Raw genomic sequence first — 18578 nt, 5'->3', positions numbered from 1 at the left:
AAAGAAAAAGCAAAAAACAAAAGCAACCCTAGGATTTTACAAGGATCTCAAGTAGAGCCAAGCAGGAACTTTTCAATGACTTTTTAAAATTGGAAATTATAATTCACTTAAAGGAAAACTTTCTGTAAGAATATATAACTGCCAGTGAAACTTTTGAAGAATAAGGTTTCTTAGATCCACAGTATCATTTCTGGTGAGAACAAGACAGTCCAGTTCACAGACAGCCAATATACAGCAGCTATGACACTTGCTGGAAATGCTAGAAAATCATGTTTAGCTCCTGTCCTCAACTGGGCCAAGCATCAGCTTTAGCTATTCTGTCCAGAAGGTCTTGAGGCCCTGCTATCTTTGCAGGACCCTCTCCTAGTCCTTCACATACCTGTACCACACTGCAAGTCCTTCATCAGAAAGGCAGAGCCCATGTTTTCACAGGCTGGAAACTTGAGTGCATGACCTATCTTTATCTCGCTGACACTTATCTGCTTACAACTTGGAAAAATCTAATGTTGCCACTTCCGAAATGCAAAAGCAATTAAAAATATGGCTATCATAGAAAAACAGCTTCTACATCAATCAAGCAACTATGAGGCAAACTGCAAGTCCCCACTGAAAGCAGCCAGAGTGGCCATTCCAAGCAAAGTGACCACTCCAAGCAAAGTGACCACATAGGCCAAGCTCACAGGGATACAGTGTAATACAAGCAATCTAAACACCTTTCAGTTAAAGGTTAACTGAAGTCTAGAACTTTGCATGACTCTGATGTAAAACTGAGGCACAAATTGCTTTATTATTTTTTGCAGTACATTTTTCTTAATTCGAGCCAATTCAGGATGCACGACAACCTCAGAAATTGCTACGGATCTTACAGGGAATTTTATGAATTGTTAACTTTCAGCTATCAGCGGACACTGTTAAAGTACTGATAAAGATCCAACACAATTCAAGAATTTAGACTGTCCTAGGTATTCAGTTTTTTAAGTCGGTGCCAAAATTAAATCCTTTCCATTTGGTTCCAGGATTTCAGAGTAAATTTCACGTAAAAATGAATTTTAACTCCAGATTCTACTCTACTCACAGTTCATTTTGACACTAAAATTTCAAGAAGTGTACCAACACAGGACAAGAATACGTTCTAGGAACAATACAAAATACGCAGAAAAGGTATTGCCTTCACACATACCCCTCAGCTAGGGAAAACAACACAGTGCCCCCTTTTTTCTTGATACTAGTCCTTTTGAAAAGTGTGAGAATGAATCTGCAAATAATACTTAAATTTTTGGGACAGAAAGAGATGCAGAAATTTTTCTTAATGCTTTGACAACACAGATTATGGAACAAGCTTGGAAATAGGGAAAGGGGAATAGAGTCATGATTTTTTTGGCACGGGACTGCATGCAATCTTTTTTTATTGTGTCTGAGTTAATACCACCAAAAGAGTCTTTACGTATTGCACCTAGCTGCTTCAAACAAACGGCCAAAGCCCCTTGACTTTTACCCAACTCATGTGAACCCCCAACAGTACTGTTACAGACTTTTGACACATTTTTCGCTGTATGTTTAGTCAGTAATTTGGCGGGCAGATCTTTGCAGACATAGTAAAGACTGCAGCCATCTTCCTGTTGAATGGGAGCTCTATTATACATGCCTGAAGGGATTAAAAGGGCTGGGTGGACAGTACATTAAGCTATAATGATGGTCTACATCTGTGGTCTCTAGGCACATGGTAAATATTCTGCACCTATACAGCGATCAGAAGCCTGCAGAACAGGTTTCTAAACGCTCCTGAACATAATATCCAGGGTTAACTAGCTATGGAACTTTTTTATTTTTGCCTTTTCTTTGTCAGAGGGCCTCCTGCTGAGAAATGAAAGGGTGGAGAGATTTCCTTGGGTTTGACAGCTTTGCTGCCCTGATCACTTAGACTGTGACTCAGTATGTTTGTGCAGGTACGTATCCACTCAACTGTGGGCAAGAAAGCAAAAGGAAATGTGAATTTGCAGGCCACTCTGACTGCCACTATAAAGGTTATACTGCAGTGACCGCATGGTAAAGACATTAAGACCAAATGTCTGATGACTGTGTAATCCATGGGATAGAGCTAAGAGTGTGGGCAGAGGGGACAAAAAGGAGCAACCTAGGCTGGGCCATTAATTCATGCTTCAACCTTGAGTGAATTTTGTGTTTTAACTTCTATTAATGCTGTGAGAAAATTATTTTCTAAACACCTAGGATGAACTGTCCATGCTCTGAGGAGCCCCTATCTATGGCAAGGACTATAGAGGTTTCCCTCAGAAACCAAAGAAAGAGAATTTTCACATGAAATCAGGACAGAAAACATGGAAGCATTCATGATTATGACTACAATTGATAATCCTTTTTGTGAATTCTTCCTCCTCTCAATTTTTTTTTCTTTTCTTTTTTTTTTTTCCCCCCCCATCCAAAATCAGAGTTTTTTGGACAGCTCCCTGATGCTCCCATCACCCAGGAAGGGACAACATGCAGAACCATTTGAGATTTTGTAGCTAAAGAACACAGGTGTTTAGACCCAAATCTCTGAAGCTATGGATGATGTTCCTCCCCCCCTCTTCCCAGAAAAATCACCCCAGAAAGAGGTGTTATTCTTCAGCTTGATCAACTTCATAGAGTAATTCTTTGAGTGGCTGCACAGCAGCTCTACGAATGCAACAGACAGAATGATACTGGGACATTAATGTAGGTCAGGGGAATGGTGAAGATATATAAACTGACACTTTTTCTGGTGGAAGACATACAGAACTAAGACCTCCATGTGTGAGATTTAATTCAAAGCATGTGCACATCTAATTACAGGCACACGAATCTTTTATGATCAGTTATGGACAAAAATAAGAATTTTAGGCCTTTATAATTAATTTACTTGGAGATTAACACTTCCTCCATTATTCAAGTAAGAGATTCTGAAACTCCATTAACCTCTGGCGCACTGCTTCACTTGTACTTGATAGTTCAGCTCACTTAAACATTTTTGAATTGTGTTCCTATTTAACAGCTCCCAGGACAGCCTGTCTGAGTGTGCTGTATTCTTCTCTTGGTTTAAGGTCTATTTCAAAGCCCACCAAAGCCTCTGGTTTTCTTTGGATCAAGCTGTTAGCCTATAATACTTTTATAACACAACCATTTCCCGTATAGGAAGGCCCTGAGGAATTTAATACTGATGAAACAAGTGAAGAATTACAAAAAAATCCTTCTAGAGAAATTTCCCAAAGAACCTGTTGTAACTTAATAGAAAAGGTGATTCATTCATTTAAAAAAAAAAAAAATTTCCTGTTTGTATCATTCTTTACATTTGTATAAAGGAGACAGCCAACAGAAGTTTGTCATTTTGTACCTTTAAAGACCTTCCAAAGCAGACAATACCCTGAGTTTCCATTTTCCTGTTTTCCTCTCTCCCTAGTCCCTTCTGTAGGCTGCTGCTCATGAATGCCTGGTCTTGGCCTCACTCGGCTCTCACAGCCAATGGGAACAGCTTGGCCACCGGTGAGTGCTTTTGATAAACCCTTTCTGGCTCCACTCCCCAACCCCACTTTACCCCCACACGAGCTGCTGTAGAGATGGCAGCTTCTGCCTTTTAAGGCAGCCCATCAGCAGGAGCTCACAGGTGGCAGGGCTTCTCACCTCCACGGGTCCATCGCACCCCTCAGTCCATCCCCATCTGTACCCATGCAGCAGATCCAAACAACACATCCTCTAAACTTGTGCAGGAGACAGCAGATGAAGGCATCTGCTTCAGAGGCTGTATGCTAGGACAAAGTCTGCCCATTAAGGGACTTCTCCATATACATGCTGCAGCCCCTACCCAATGCTAAGCATGACCACATAGCAGATCTAAGCAGCGTAAGTTTACGTTTCCTGATCCTGCCTAATTCCTTCTGTTTTTTGCAGGCAGTAGGTTTGAGCTTACACATGTATACCTCAGATTGCCTCATTCATTACCTTCCCTGGGAAAAGTAACTGCTTCAATTACCTTGTACAACATGGGTCTGAATAAATCCCTGCTTGGAAACATGTGCTTGGTTTTCAGAGGGTGCTGTTAGAAGTGTTAGCAGCATTCCAAGCGCTGCAGTAGACTTCCACACCACAAACACCATTTTATATCCTTTACAACTGTGCACATCTAACAGCGAACAATAAATCTATCTTACTAATTACACATTCAGCTTGTTATAACAATCGTAAAACAACTACAGCTGGTAAAGCCATGAAATTATGTCAAATCATATTTCTGCTTTCTAGAGAGAAGCAGCGTTATTTTCCAGTCTCCTGATGAAGCTGACTGTTCAAAGCCATATGTGGAAACAGCTGCCAACTAGGTCATCCACCTTTAATTAGGTAATGATATTGTCTTTTTTCCTACCCATTTAAAAGTGTTTGACATTCTGTAATTCAAAGTGACTTTAAGTGTTTATCATAAAAAGCTGCCTTAGGAAGAAATTGAAGCACATGGTACTAAATCCAAGAGCCAGTATTTTCTCCTTAGCAGCCAAGTTCAGTCTGTTCAGCCACAGAGAGTTACCTAAAAAACGGAATTGCCTGCATTTCAAAGGGGGCATCTAAAGTATGGATAGTTAAAAGGTATGGTTCCTAAAACCCCTTAAAAAACCACAGCACTGGTCTAACAAAACATGTATTACCTCATTCAGGCTAGAGTTAATGCTGTCTGGCTGCTTGATAGGCTCTTTCTTGCAGAAGACAGACATTGAAAGAACATTCCAATGTCCTATCTAGCAGCAGCTGAACAATACTAGCTTTTGAAAAACAAAGGGCTACTTGAAACATGAAAGGGAGGTAAATTAAATTTTCACATGTTAGAAGGAAATACCACAGGACATATTTATACAAATGTGTCTGAATAAAATCAGCAGCATCTGTTTGAAAAGCTGTCTCATTAGCTGCCCCCACAGTTCCCGATGCAATTTGGCTGGACAAGCAGTAATGTTAAAAAAATTAAATTTTACCTTCCCATATCTGGATGCAAAGGTTCCCGTGAGTAAGGAGTGAAAAATAATTATCGTCTCATCCAAATCCCACACAAACACACGCTGTGATGACAGATGGGGTGGAAAAAAGAAATACAGTTACATATTAAGCAATTGCAAAAATTTGTTCAGTCAGGAAATATGTCCTGTTGGAGCTTTTTAAGATCTCAGACCCATTTGGAGCACTGACTGTAGATGCTTTGTGAAAGCAGGCAAAATGAAACATCATGAATTTTGTAACTATTTGCGTGCTGATCATCCTGAGAGTCTGCTGTCTTAACAGCCACAGAAATCCTCTGTTGCATGTCAAGTCAGGGGAACAAAACAGCAGACTTACAAAAAAGCCCAAAGGAAAAAAAATCTGCACATGAAGAATAGTTTGAGATGCTGATAATATAGAAATTGAGCAGTTATTTTGACTACCCATGTCTGTAGGCTCCAGTTACATTACTGATCTCATTCTGGCTCTTACATCACAAGTCTGATAGTGGGATTTGCTAATAGATGCAACTGTTTATCTTTGCTGGATAAATCCTAAGGGAATATAAATTAAAGTTATTACCTCAATCTCACTGTCAGCAGTAGGGGAAGGATCGTTGCTTCTTTTTGACCGGGCTCGTACCTTGCCATCTGACCCTCTGTGATGTCTGTCTGTTTCTGTATCTTTTGCTGGTGTTGTTGAATATTCCCCTATTATGAAAAAAGAAATTCCACTGTAAACTTAAATTTTGCACTGTATCATTATAATTAAAGCATGCAACCTTTCAACGGAAAACACCATCAGAAAATCTTACTCTCTTCATGTCAATAACTGACATTGGTAGAGAACTAACTTTTTAACTCCTAAGATTTGTTACAATTTCAAAAATCACCAAGACTCTATATATAAACGTTTAAAAAAATGGATGTGTCAGTTCAAACATCTAATCACATTTTTCGTTTAAAAAACCCACAGCTTTTTGAATTTTACTCCCCCCTGCTTTTCAAGAGAGAAATTAGAAAAGCAATGGAAAAGGAAACCAAGACTACTTCAACTTCTGAAATTTTTTTTTTTATTATTTTGATGAATGCTCGTGATTAAAAATATACTTTCAACACCCACTTTTATTTAGAAATACAGAACTAGCCTGTTTAGCCATATTCCACTTCACAGAGGGTAGTATTTTACAAATAAATGAGACAGTCAAAGGTGAATTTCCTGTATAAAGTATCTGTTTTGATTGGCTTGAGTTTCATAAACCTGTCCAGATTTCACTTACCTTACATTACAAATCCTTTTCAAACATATTTTTCTTTTCACCTTGCTAAGTTGTGGCCTCTCCAGCTTCCTAGAATAACCATATTCTTCTTCAGAGATGCTTGAATTGTGCCTAACAAGCCTTTTTGACATCACCCCTTCTCAAAGCGGCTGAGATAAGATCTAAGGAACAGAAAATCCTCCAACTGCTTTTAGAGCAATCTGTGATCACTTATTTTTAAAAACCAATATTAGTTTATTTTTCTTTCAGAGCAACCACAGATGTTCAGATTTGTTTCATAAGTCAGCAGACCTACAATGGGCGTATACTGTGATCATCCACAAATTATGTGGCGTTTTACATAAATGTTATTGCATGCCAATGAAAACTTTAGTAGGGAAGTGATATCTGAAGATTGTACTTGAACAGTACATTCGAGCATCATAATCCGTCAGTAATTCCATAACCCATTTAAGCTTTGAGACTTCAAAAATTAAGCATTCATAGAGAGGCCACAAATTTCGAAGCCTTTTTCCATGCAATTAATCTTGAACGTTCAACTTAGACAAACAGTTTTTGATGATATTTTTAAAGAGGGACTTTCTCTTGATGTACTTATTTATGAATGCATATATTACATGTTGTAAGAAGTGAATAGAAACCTTTACAGAGATGTGGGATAAAAAGTCATCAGTCAGTCAGGAAACTCTGGAGCTTTTTCAGAGCATGGTTGGTTGTTTTGAACTCACTGCTACCCATATTGGCCCTCAGTACTGATGTGGGTTTCGCATGTAACTGTTTTATCTTTCTGTATTACCTTTAGAGGAGATCAAACCTTGCATACTCATGAAAACAACATAGGACGGTTTTAGAGAGCTTGAATGTTCTAATCTCTTCCCAAACCCCTGTGTTGCACCATGTAAGCCGTTAAGCGCTAGGAAATCCGATTTACCTGTGTAAATATATGTATTTTAAAAAATTCCAAGAACAAGGTTATAGTGTTCACATCTACAGGTGGCTAAGACTACCAAACCGAAAACAGAAGAGATGCACCTACCAGACAGCGATTCTGTGCTCTGACTGGTGATATTGTGAGAAGTCTCCTGCAGAGAGTAAGTGGAGGTTGGGATGGCTGAGGGGCTGACGCTGTTTGCAGACACATATGGAGAGTTGTAGGAGGAGCTGTAATACTGTGAGTACTGGCTTTGAGGAAAGCTTGGATACGATGAATATTCCTTTGAGGAAAAAAGAAACATCTAACTTCTATGTATCTGCTTTTATCTTCAAAATGAGTAAGGCACCACAAAGGCACTGTTATCTACACATGAAGCAAGTCACGGCTCAGGAATATTTCACTGAAGAACCATGTTTCATTCACTTACAAAATTGTATTTCTGCTTCTCCCAAATATACTCCTATTTTATTAGGATCAACTAATCAACAAGAGGTCAGAAATCAGGTGAATTCTGCTTTTTCTATAGGATTTTAGTTATCAGCGCTGACACATTTTGTATTACAGAATTCAACAATTTTATATAGGAGTGAAGTAGGGCAGTTTTTTGAAAAGGGCCGTGATGGAACACATAGTCTCTGTAAACAACAAAATACTTGAGAAATTAGAAGAACAGAATGAATATTTGGGTGAGGGAAGGAGCAAAACAGGCTGCATTGTGCCATGATCAGCAACATTTTCTGATCAGCTGTCAGAACAGGGTACAAAAATGAACAACAAAAAAATAACAACTGTTTTGCAGAAATGTTCACAGTTGAGATTGTCCAACTATCTCAGCAAGAACTAAATGCCTGAGTGATCTTCCCTACAGAAAAATGAACTAAAAATACACGATGCAAGTGACCTTGGGGAGCTGAGGTATCATGAAACCCTCTGTCTTGATTTTAAGGCTCCATTATCTCATGCCATTATCTCCACATGTTCATTTTTTTGGTGAGAAACAGGACACTGGAATAGATTAGAAAACTTCTCTCTGGACAACTGAAACATAAAAGGTTTAATTTGTTTCTTTTCATTTTAATTGCAACTCCTGCTCTTGTCCACCTATTTGCTTTGTAAGATAGAGAACTGTATTCATGTTTGGGGATTGTCTTTCAGCAAAAGGTTTTTATTTCCTCAGAAATGCTAATTAGTGTCTGGTATTAAATAAATAATAAATAGTCTTTGGAAAGACTAAAAGCACTTTCCTCCTTAACTGCTTACATTTGTGTCTCTGACACAGCTATTTCATTAACTTTCAGTCACAAGGGAGTTCTCAAGAACAAAGACTCAAGTTGTCATAATAAAAATTAAACTGAAAAAGAAGTAAGAGAATTTCATTGTTTTCTCTTAAAAAATACCACAGAAAAATGAAAACAACAAAAAAATTTTTTCCCCTTTTTAAGTAACCTCCATACTTCAATCAAATGCACTCCTATCAGCATTTACTGCTTTTATCTAAAACTGAAATAATAAAGAAATTGTCCACTGTTGTCATTAAAAATACGAGTCAACAATCACCTTCCAAACAAGGAATTGAAATTATGGGCCAACCAAAACACATTTCTGTGATAGTGTACCCATTTGTTTAGTCCAATCAAGAAGAGCCATTTGCTACTGAAAAACATCTGTCTTGTGTATATATGCATGCTGTTTATTTATACACACACATTTATCAAGGTATCTGAAGCATGAAGCCCACAGACAGGTGTATTCTCAAAGAAGGAAGTGCACAGACAGCTCAGATGGCTCAATATTCATCAGGGTCTGCCAATGCCTCTTTCAAATTGTTCATATTTATTACAAAGTGCCAAGACAGCAGATGACAAGATCCTAGAAGTGGAGCTCTCTGTAAAGGATGGAAAACATGTCTGAAAGTTGTAAGATGGCGGAGGAATGATGAAATTCTTGTCACTGCTACAGCAACACAGCAGGGGCATCCTCCTCCTGCAAGGACTGTGCTCTGTGTAAGCCTCTGTATTGATACACAGATGTTAAAATTAATCAACATACCTACAAGTCCAGCAAACAGGCACAGGATTAGACCAAAAACACATGGCAGTACCTTCCTTAAATATATGCATACATCATACGTAACACTCTCTGATCTACCAGTCTTCCAAGTATTTAAAGTAAGTGACAAGGTTGCCAATAATAAATGCTGAACCATACCTGATGCACAGCACTGAATCCTGCAGAATTTGTCAGACCATTGGCTCCCTGGTAAATTCCTGTTGTGCCTAAGGGAAAGAATAACACAGTCATAAAACACACCAGCAATTAAAGTAGCAGGATATATTAGCATAAATAATTTCCAACAGGAAGTAAAGTACCTGCTCACTAGAAAAAAGTGTATCACAAATCTTGACAAATATAGGTTGTAAAGATTTATGGCTATTACTGATGTCTGCTTACTGAAAGACATTTTGAATGACAAAAGACAAAGTTTTTGTCATTACATTACATACACTAAAACAAACACTTACGGAGCTGGGAACAAAGGTAGAAAACAAGGATTCAACCTAAATTTAAAATTCAGTTACTTCTTTTTCCAAGAAATAATGGATATTTATCATCTCCTCCTGTAGGAAAACCCCTCAGATTACATATACAACCACACATACTCTTTCATGCATAGGTATGTCCTGGAATCTGTCCTTATAGACCAGGTATCTGAGAATTTTCAGAAGACTTTGAAGATTTGTTCCCTGGTGTTGATATCGCAAACATAAGAACAAGATTGCTGAGATTTCTGGAATAGCAGGGAGAAAAATCATTGCTCCATCCTGGGATATTAGGAAAAGAAAGGATGGACAGGAGAGTTTTACATGGTTCTATCCCAAATGAAGCAGCTGATGTCCAGCCAGGCCTCCTTAGCTGGAGGAAGCATTACTGAAAAAATTTTATGGGTGGAGAAGTAAAGGTTCAGAAAAGATCTACAGGGATAGTTCTCCTTTGCCTCCTACCAGGGAAGTAGTAGGAGAGCTGCAAGCTTCCCATCTCCTGGATACTGCACCGCTGGCAAGTTCTAGCCTTGATTTAACTCCAGTCTATGCTGTTTTCTATTTCAAAATTTTCCATTTCACATGGGTGGAGAACTTCCTCTTGAGTTTGTGCAGTTTGATGAGAATCTATACCAAAAGTGTTCTTCCAGTGTTTTGCAATAGTTCTTGCTCCAACGACTGGCTGTTCACGTTCAGGAGACAAAAGCTGGACTATGCCATATTCAATCCCAATAGAAGGTGATGGGCTCCAAAGAGCACTCAGACCCCATACTTCCACAGTGAGGGAAGTATGATTTTGCTGCTGCACAGCCACAGTGGGTTCTTGCTTGGGCTTCATTTTGTCACCTCAATGTACCATCAGACCAAGCCCTAATCAGGCACTCAGCGTTTTTTTCTTATCTGGTTTCTTACTATGTGAATGACTTTGAGCAGTGCTGTTTTAACCACGGTGACTCTCTGCACATCTTCATGAGGCAACCTTCCTCCAAAGATCCACTTGCTTGTTTTTATTTTAAGGCAGCAGATTAGCTAGGGAATGGACAGCTGAACAAACTCCACTCTGCCAAGCGCAGATACAAAGCACACACAGTAAGAAATAAATCTCAAAGCCAGAAAGACACAAGAGGGAGGACTCTGCCCTCCAGAACTAATTTGCTGCCACATGTAGTCTTTAAAAAGAAAAGGATAGAGGGGGGGAAAAAGAAGGTGCAGGTGACTGCCAGGTACCTGGAGGCCTGGGTATCCCCAAGCCCCCTGCATATGCTGGCTGGGGAAGCTGAGCCAGCGCAGATGGGCTCAGTGATGCCTCCTCTCGGCATTCCAGTTTCCAATCCCTCCTCCTCCCCACAACCCATATGGAGAGACTGCCCAGAGCAGCATCCCGAAGATACCCATGCATTCAGCTATTGGCATTTCCCCACCTCCCACCCACACAGAAAAGGCTTTGCTTTTCTGCAGAGTTTTTCGAAAAGTCAAGAGCATGCAGCAGGATGAATATGTTCCTGTGGTAACTAAACATTTCTCACCACTGTGAAGGGGAGTAATACAGTCCCAGCGCCTACAGGCAAAAACAACTTTCACAGAACACAAAACAGCTCTTGTACACCAGAGCTCAAAACAACACAGGGGGGAATTTTTGATCTTCCTAAACTGTCATTTAGAAACAATCCATCATCTTTTATTAAAGCTGTCAAGAGGGGGATGAGTTACCTCGAGGGACTCACACTTTATGTGTAAATTGTGATGAGAACATGTTTATTGCTGTGCTACCTGCACATGATACCATAGCTTCCTGGTTTCCAAACAGAATTATAAAACAGAGATGCACGCAACTGGAATGAATTTACTCTGAACTTTGCACCAGCTATGCAAAGCGTGTGTCTCCATGCACACACAGGGTGGGTATGCGAGCAGGGAGAAGAGAGTACAAACGAAGAGTGAGAGGATGGGGAATGACTCGTGCTCCATAGCTTCCCACGGTACATTGTGACTAGACCCTATATGGTTGATTTTCCACTGTGGTTTTATGGAACATATTTTTGCCATTTTAGCTGAGCTACCCCAGGTCCCAGTTCAGGTGCAGCCCTACAGGCTGCTGCAGTCTGTCTCCCTCTAACCAGATTTTCAAAAGGAAAGACTGTAGTGCAGAGACAGAAACTAAACTTCCCGATAATTTACCTCCATATTTAAATACTTGTGAAAGTGCTTGAGACTGGTATTTCCTATAACCTGAAGTTCAACAGGCCTGGGAACAGATTTTGTCAGCTCAGGTTTTTCACTTATTCTGGTCCCTGTCATTGTATCCTGACGAAATAGGACTATCATTTGAGCATAGTCTGTCTAAATTGAGATCAAACACAACTCTCTCTTTCTGCTCCTACAGCATTGCATTCATCGAATGTAAACTGCCTCCCCCAGGTATACCTTGAGACCTGCTAAGCTCAGTGTCTCTTGGCAGCTCAGTACTGTTAGAGCAGAATAGTTACAGATAAGGATGCTTGAAACAACCAAACAACTAAAGCTAGTAAAGACTTGGAATTTCTTCCCAGCTGAGGGGGGGGGGGGGGGATATCAATTATCTGCGTGGCAAAGAAAGTTCTTGAAGATTCAGGTTCAGAAATATTTAATTTCAGCATCAGTCTTTGCCTTAAGGACTAGAAATATTTCATGGGGACTACTATAGCTCAGACCTTGTTCCACTTTACATGCTAGTCTGGAGAGACTACATTTTCATTGATGCACAATCAGTTCAAATGGAAGGAAAACAAACAAACAATGAAGACAAGGATAAACCGTCTCCCTTCATGAGCAGAGAATGAGGCCTGCTAGTTACAGTTTCTGTGAGCAGCCTCATAGAATCCAGCAGTTCAGAACACATATCAGAACTGGCCCCAAATGTTTGCTTTTCCTCCTTAAGTTGTTAATAACAAACAAACATTTCCATAATAATATGAATTCTGTGACATGCAATTTCAGTTTTGCATCAGTAAATTTTAAACTCAAGAAACACTGGAGAATTATCAACAGACATTGCATTCTGGCATTATCAATTTAGCTCTATTTCCCATGTAAGCATTTTTTTCAAATGCCTTCCCAGGTAAAAGCACTTCTTGTAATATTCAGAGATAGACTGGAATGACATTTTCTAATGCTTCTGTGGAATGGGACACACCTAGGAAGCCTCTTGGCAAGCAATGTACACAAATGCCTGGTCCCCTCCCATTTCTGAGTGGATACTGCCCATTTCCACAGGACTTTTGTTTTCACATATATTGGTTTCTTTTCCTGACCTCTGAAGACAGCACACTATCTCAAGCTGCAGCTGATTTTACATTTGCAGTAACATAGATGGAAACAAATCACTTCCTCGCACATCTATCTTGGTAGCTCAATGTCAGGTAATTGCATTCAAACTCCTACTTGCAAATCAGAAACAAGCCTAAGATCTCTCCCTTTGGATCTTCTCCATATGGAATACGGTTCACATCTGTGTTGAATCAAACCAGTTACTAAATGTCACAATGCCCTCATTCACAGGTAGCTTAAAGAACATTTAGCTGGTAATAAAACAATCCGGACTCTGGAGTAGAATAGCTCTTCAGATGTATAGTACTGTAAATGTTCCTGTAAAGTATGTATATCACAAACACACTTGCATGAAAAGACACCGCAAAAAAGGCGTGCAAACGCCGTGCATATTCAGTGCCATGACTTTTCCTTGATAGGTAGATGTGGCCCTTCTCTATATAAATGTCCAAGGGCAACATATATAGAGAAACTCTTTGTGAGCTGATTCATGGTATATTCCTGTTCTCATACAGATGGATTTCATTTGCTGTTTTCCCCTCATTCCCTTTTTAATTCAAGTATTTTAAAATATATGCTATGATGATAGCATATCAGGTCAATGATAATTTCAATGGTGTGTGATCTGGACTGTGCTCCTGTAAAAACTTCCATGCCAGCTTCTCCTTCCTCTCAGTTTCTCCCTTTGTGTCTTTCAGTCACTGCAATAACAGGTTGCATTTCTCTCCCTCCTTTCCAGGTAAGAGCAAGTAAAGAAAATAAGGGAATATTCACAGTTATTTTCAGTATCTTCAGAACTAAGCTCTGGCATTGCTAAAAAATTTTTCTTTCAGCTTTAGAATACATAGTATGACATAAGAATATTGGTGTCTTAGGGAGTTGTGATTAAAGAGACAGGATGGGCCTGTGGTATAGTTCAGAAGAATACCACAGCAAGCCTTGAAAATCAGGTTTGTGTCCTTGCATTTCAGAGGTCAGAGGGGCCCCAACATCAGGGAGGTGTTCTCCAAGTCTCCTGTGATGCTCAAAAGAGAGTAAGCTGCTATATTTAGAACAGATGGTTTGCACCTCCAGTGTTCAATGAAATACTCAACAATCAGAAGAGGAGACAGCCAGGTTTAACACAGGTAGACAGCAGGGCATTTATCAAAGGTCTCTGGGTAGCCAGCAGCAGTTGTGAGTCCATGAACACTCCGAAGACGGAACACTGGACTGAGATGTGTTCAGAGTGTGGCTACCATGGGACTTCTGAATATGCTTGAAATAGAACCACAAAGCTCAGATCCAAGCGCTTCCTCTAACTTGTAGATGAATTGCACAGCAGTTCCAGGGAGAGTTCTCACAAAGGATTATTTGATCATTTAGCACGAATAAAATAAATGCCTACAAGGTTCAGCCGAATTGCACGGTATTTTACAAGCTTGCATATAATGGCTTGTGTATTCTTACATCAGCAAGCTGTTTTCCTGCAGGAAACAATGTTGACTGTGAGGGATGCAAGGAAAGGCCTTAGTCTAACTCCCAGCAGAGTGTGCATTACTCTACGCTATGAAGAACATCTGGCTGAAGACTTGCATGGTCATTCAGGAGGGTTCTTTGCAGTGCTTTAGCTCTCCAACAAGCTAATGTTTCCTGCAGTAAATATTGCCTTCTCCAAGCTGCTACTTTTTTAGTGAGAGGTTAAGCACTCATCAAAATTACCTCCCACCAGCTATACTCCAGTGCCTTGTAAGGTTCCAAAACCTACAACATCTGCCTGTATTTACCGGGCAAGAAAACTCATAAAATGTTGCACGGCTGTCAGCTGTGGAGGTATTTCAAGACTATCTGACCTGTTAAAGGAGAAGAAAAACCTCAACCCATATGTACTTTGCAGCATATTGCTCAACTGTTTGCCATTAGGCATAATGAACCCTTGCCCAAAAACAGTCTTGTATTTCTGTCTGGAAGGGCTCAGACATTACAGGGAAGAGCACACTATATTAACCTAGATGAAAAGCATGATTCTACAATGTTACAGTGCTTGACATCAGCAGTGTCTACTAAAGGAGATTGCTCCCAGAAGCATATGAACACCTCCAGCAGATAATACTCTCAGATATGCAACCCATTTAAAATATGTCCATTTGTCTCCCACTACAATCCCATTCAGTCCTGCTAGCCTGACCAGGTGTTTGAGGGCACTTTCAATGGTGATATAAAACACATGTCATGGTACAGTTTTTGAGTCAAAGCTCTTCCCTTGCTGCCTGCTTCTGGGAGTATTCAACCCACAGAGCCTCAAAGAGCTTTAATAAGTGATGACCGGAGCAGTTTTAAGGGCCTGGCTTTTACCATCCTTTTGAGCCTGGTCACCTGTATAGCTCAATCGAGCTCAACAATGGTGTTGAAAGTGCTGGGATGGTTTGTATTTACTCTCAGGATTTGAACCATGGGAAAGCAATTAAATTTTATTGTATTTTGAGAAAGTGTTCCTTTTACCTACTCCTATCAAATGATGCTGCAGTTATAGAAGGAAATCACACTGGAATTGTCTTCAAAAACAAATCACAAGGAAATGTTTTGGGCCAAAAAGTGAACATCCTTACAACAATGATGTAGACCGTTTCTGTGCAATCCCTTGTTGAAAAAATAAACAGCAAAACTGGCTTTATTTGGGTGATTCCATGGACACCAAAGATTAAAGATTCCTCCAGCTGCAGTTTCATCCTGGAAACAACCCTTTACTGACAGATAACAAAACATCATAAAGGAAAGCTGGATTTGCCACCTCCTGTGCTGTTTAGTGGCTACAAGATTCCAGTTCCCAGGTCAGCATTAAAAACTAACTAGCCCTATAACATCTGCTGTCATGCAACTGGCGATCAGAATCTCACCTGTGAGCATAGCTACATATTTAGCAATTCCCTTCCCCTTGAGCAAGGTGAATCTCTAAATATCAATGGAAAAGAGCAAGCTGAACAGCACGTCTCCACTCTCTGACCCATTACTTAGGATCATGGTAACTCTCAGCTGAACACTCTAGATCCAGGCATTTGCCCCAAAGTTTTGCCAGCCCCTCTATGCACTGCTTCAGTACTGCAGTGCCTGCAGGGAAAGAAAGAAAGAAAAAAAAACCAACAACAAAACACAACAGTGGATGCTCAGAGAAAAGTGTCAGAAACTGGACAAAAGCAGAGGGACTTTGCCCTGGTATTGCCTTGTCAGCTTCAATTAAATCTGTCAGTTACAGACTTTCTAAGCCAAGTTTATAACCTCCTCTTTTTATCTTTAATAACTGTCAATGGACTCTTCTCCAGACAGTGCAGGTATTCTCGTAGTTCCAAAGGTCACAGTATTTTAGTGCAGAAGTTTCAGTGTTTAAACCCTGCCAATATAAATAGAAAGTACATCCAAATTACATGTAAAAACGCCCATGCAAGAGCATTACCCAATGCCAGCACAGCAGTAAAGAAACTCCTCAGTTGCACAGCCTGTGCTAACTGAAGCAGGGTCAGACCTTATTGGTCCACAACCATCATCATCGTCTTTGACCATATGACTGCATTCTATTTTTTCCACCAGAGCATTTACCTCACACAACGCCTGGAAATGAGATACAACAGAAAGCAGTACCAATACTGCACTAGCATCATGAATCTGATGTTCCCTAACTTCAATTGCTTGACTATGCAGGTATGATGTTTCTTGATGTAGATTTTTATATGTAATTTTACACTAGCTCTTCCATTGCCTTCTAGATATTTTCAAGAAAACATTATTAGGTATACTGAATCAATTATTCAGTGAAGCTCCTATAACATTTTAGCATATCCTATGCCAAGTGCACTATAAGCTGAATAATCAAGGCCAAGTTCATAATTTCCCAAGCTGTTACCATCCTATGCTTTTTTTCTTTTTACATCCTACATAAATGATGAAAATAAAATCCACAAACCGAAGTCTCTGTGACATCCAAAGCTCTCTGTGACTGTCCTCTATGCTGATTTTGCTCATTAACCCATGTTTTGAGTATTCTATCTGACCTCCACAAATGCTCCCAAGATAGTCAAGCAGCAAGTTAGGGAAATGTCACCGCTTTCTCCTCTTTTGGCTCCCACTTCTTCATCACGCCACACACAAACTGTATTTTCTTTATCCAGTCCCTTCACCACTGGCCCCCCTACCTTATTGCTTCTCCCTAATTCATAACTGTCATGCCTGCTTCCACCTCCCTGATGCCACCCTCATGACAGATAAACAAAACTCTCAAGCTTCCTCCCACACTGCTCTTCACACTGAGGAAAGAGTTCCTCCTAAATATTTGCAAAACTAATGTTTCAAAAGACTAATTTTCTGCAATCCCTCCAAAATTTCTAACATGGGGTAGAAGACCAATATGCTCAAGTTACTGCTTCTAATGAAGATTAGTATTGTTACTCTTCCTTTATACTTTTCCTAACTCTTTATCTACCCTTTATCTTTATCCACAAGTAAGGCTCATAGTAGCAGCGATGATGTACAAACAGCATCACCACCAGCACTGGGCAGCACTCTTACATTTTGTTTCAGCGTTAACACCTAGACAGACAGCTAGACTTTATGGATATCAAGTCTCATCTTTTGTACAGGACGACCACACAATTTTATCCAACACTCCCTGCAGTGAACTAATGACTTGTCTTACACTCAAACATATCCTTCTAAAACTACCTGTAGTAGTTCTTAAGCACAGAGATTTGGACAGACACTGAAACGTAGGAAACAAGCTAGGAGAATGAAGCCTCATGAAGTGCAAGCCAGCTCTTTACAGGAGGCAGCTGGGTGTGGGCAGAGCCCTCCTCTACATACCCCTCTGGTGAAACCTCCTCTTGAGCACCTCAGCAGACACGAGAGACCTCCAAAGTAAATGTTCCGCCTCAGGGAAGATTCCTGGTTTTGGCTGTACCACCATCATCTCTACATTTAATATCTGTTAAATGATTAATACCGTTTTGCCATTACTTCTGAGCTTCCATGGGTGCTATTCAGCCATGAGAACCTGTGTCCCCACACAAGCTTTAAGCCTTACCACAAATGCTGGTGTCCTGAGGGACAAAGACACTGACAATAAACCAGAGCAGAAGTTACAGATGATTTGTCAGCCCATTTCGCACAAATACACATTTGCTTCCCTAGCTTCAAGATCATCCACCCTGGTGTCTACTCCTTCCAATAGCATATCCTCTTCCCAAGTCCCTCCTTGTTTAATAATGACCAGGGAATGAATCCTGAATGGAACCTCAAAAAAGCAGTAAATAGGAAAGGTTAGAGCAGGGCTTTCTCCTTGGGTAGCAGTAGCACAGATCCTTGCAGCCTACAGTGCATCACTGTCAACACCTTTGCCTCTCCCCTTGACTTCCCTCTCCTGCAAGATAGCTCATTTTAAAACAAAGTAAACGTAGCACAGTCAGCCCCTGGTGTTTAAATATCTTTGAAAGGGAGACTGTGCTGTTATTCTGAGGAACCTTGTATTTACACTGTAAAAAGTGAGGTCTGACCCCTC

At 40.1% G+C, this 18578-nt stretch overlaps 1 protein-coding gene across 1 annotated transcript in view; it reads right to left on the bottom strand.

Moving 5' to 3' along the window:
- Positions 1–18578, bottom strand: part of EYA2 (EYA transcriptional coactivator and phosphatase 2) — a 59466-nt gene that overhangs the window by 25112 nt on the left and 15776 nt on the right. The window contains exons 5-8 of the mRNA XM_010286140.1: positions 9417–9484; positions 7311–7488; positions 5578–5705; positions 4995–5078 (exon numbers count right to left, since the gene is read on the bottom strand). Coding sequence (XP_010284442.1) covers positions 4995–5078; positions 5578–5705; positions 7311–7488; positions 9417–9484 — 458 coding nt within the window. The remainder of the gene's footprint in view (positions 1–4994; positions 5079–5577; positions 5706–7310; positions 7489–9416; positions 9485–18578) is intronic.

The sequence above is a fragment of the Phaethon lepturus genome, unplaced genomic scaffold (genome assembly GCF_000687285.1).
Source record: "Phaethon lepturus isolate BGI_N335 unplaced genomic scaffold, ASM68728v1 scaffold52130, whole genome shotgun sequence".
Lineage (NCBI taxonomy): Eukaryota > Metazoa > Chordata > Aves > Phaethontiformes > Phaethontidae > Phaethon > Phaethon lepturus.
Note: the sequence above shows the minus strand (reverse complement) of the source record. Positions and strands in the feature narration are given on the sequence as shown.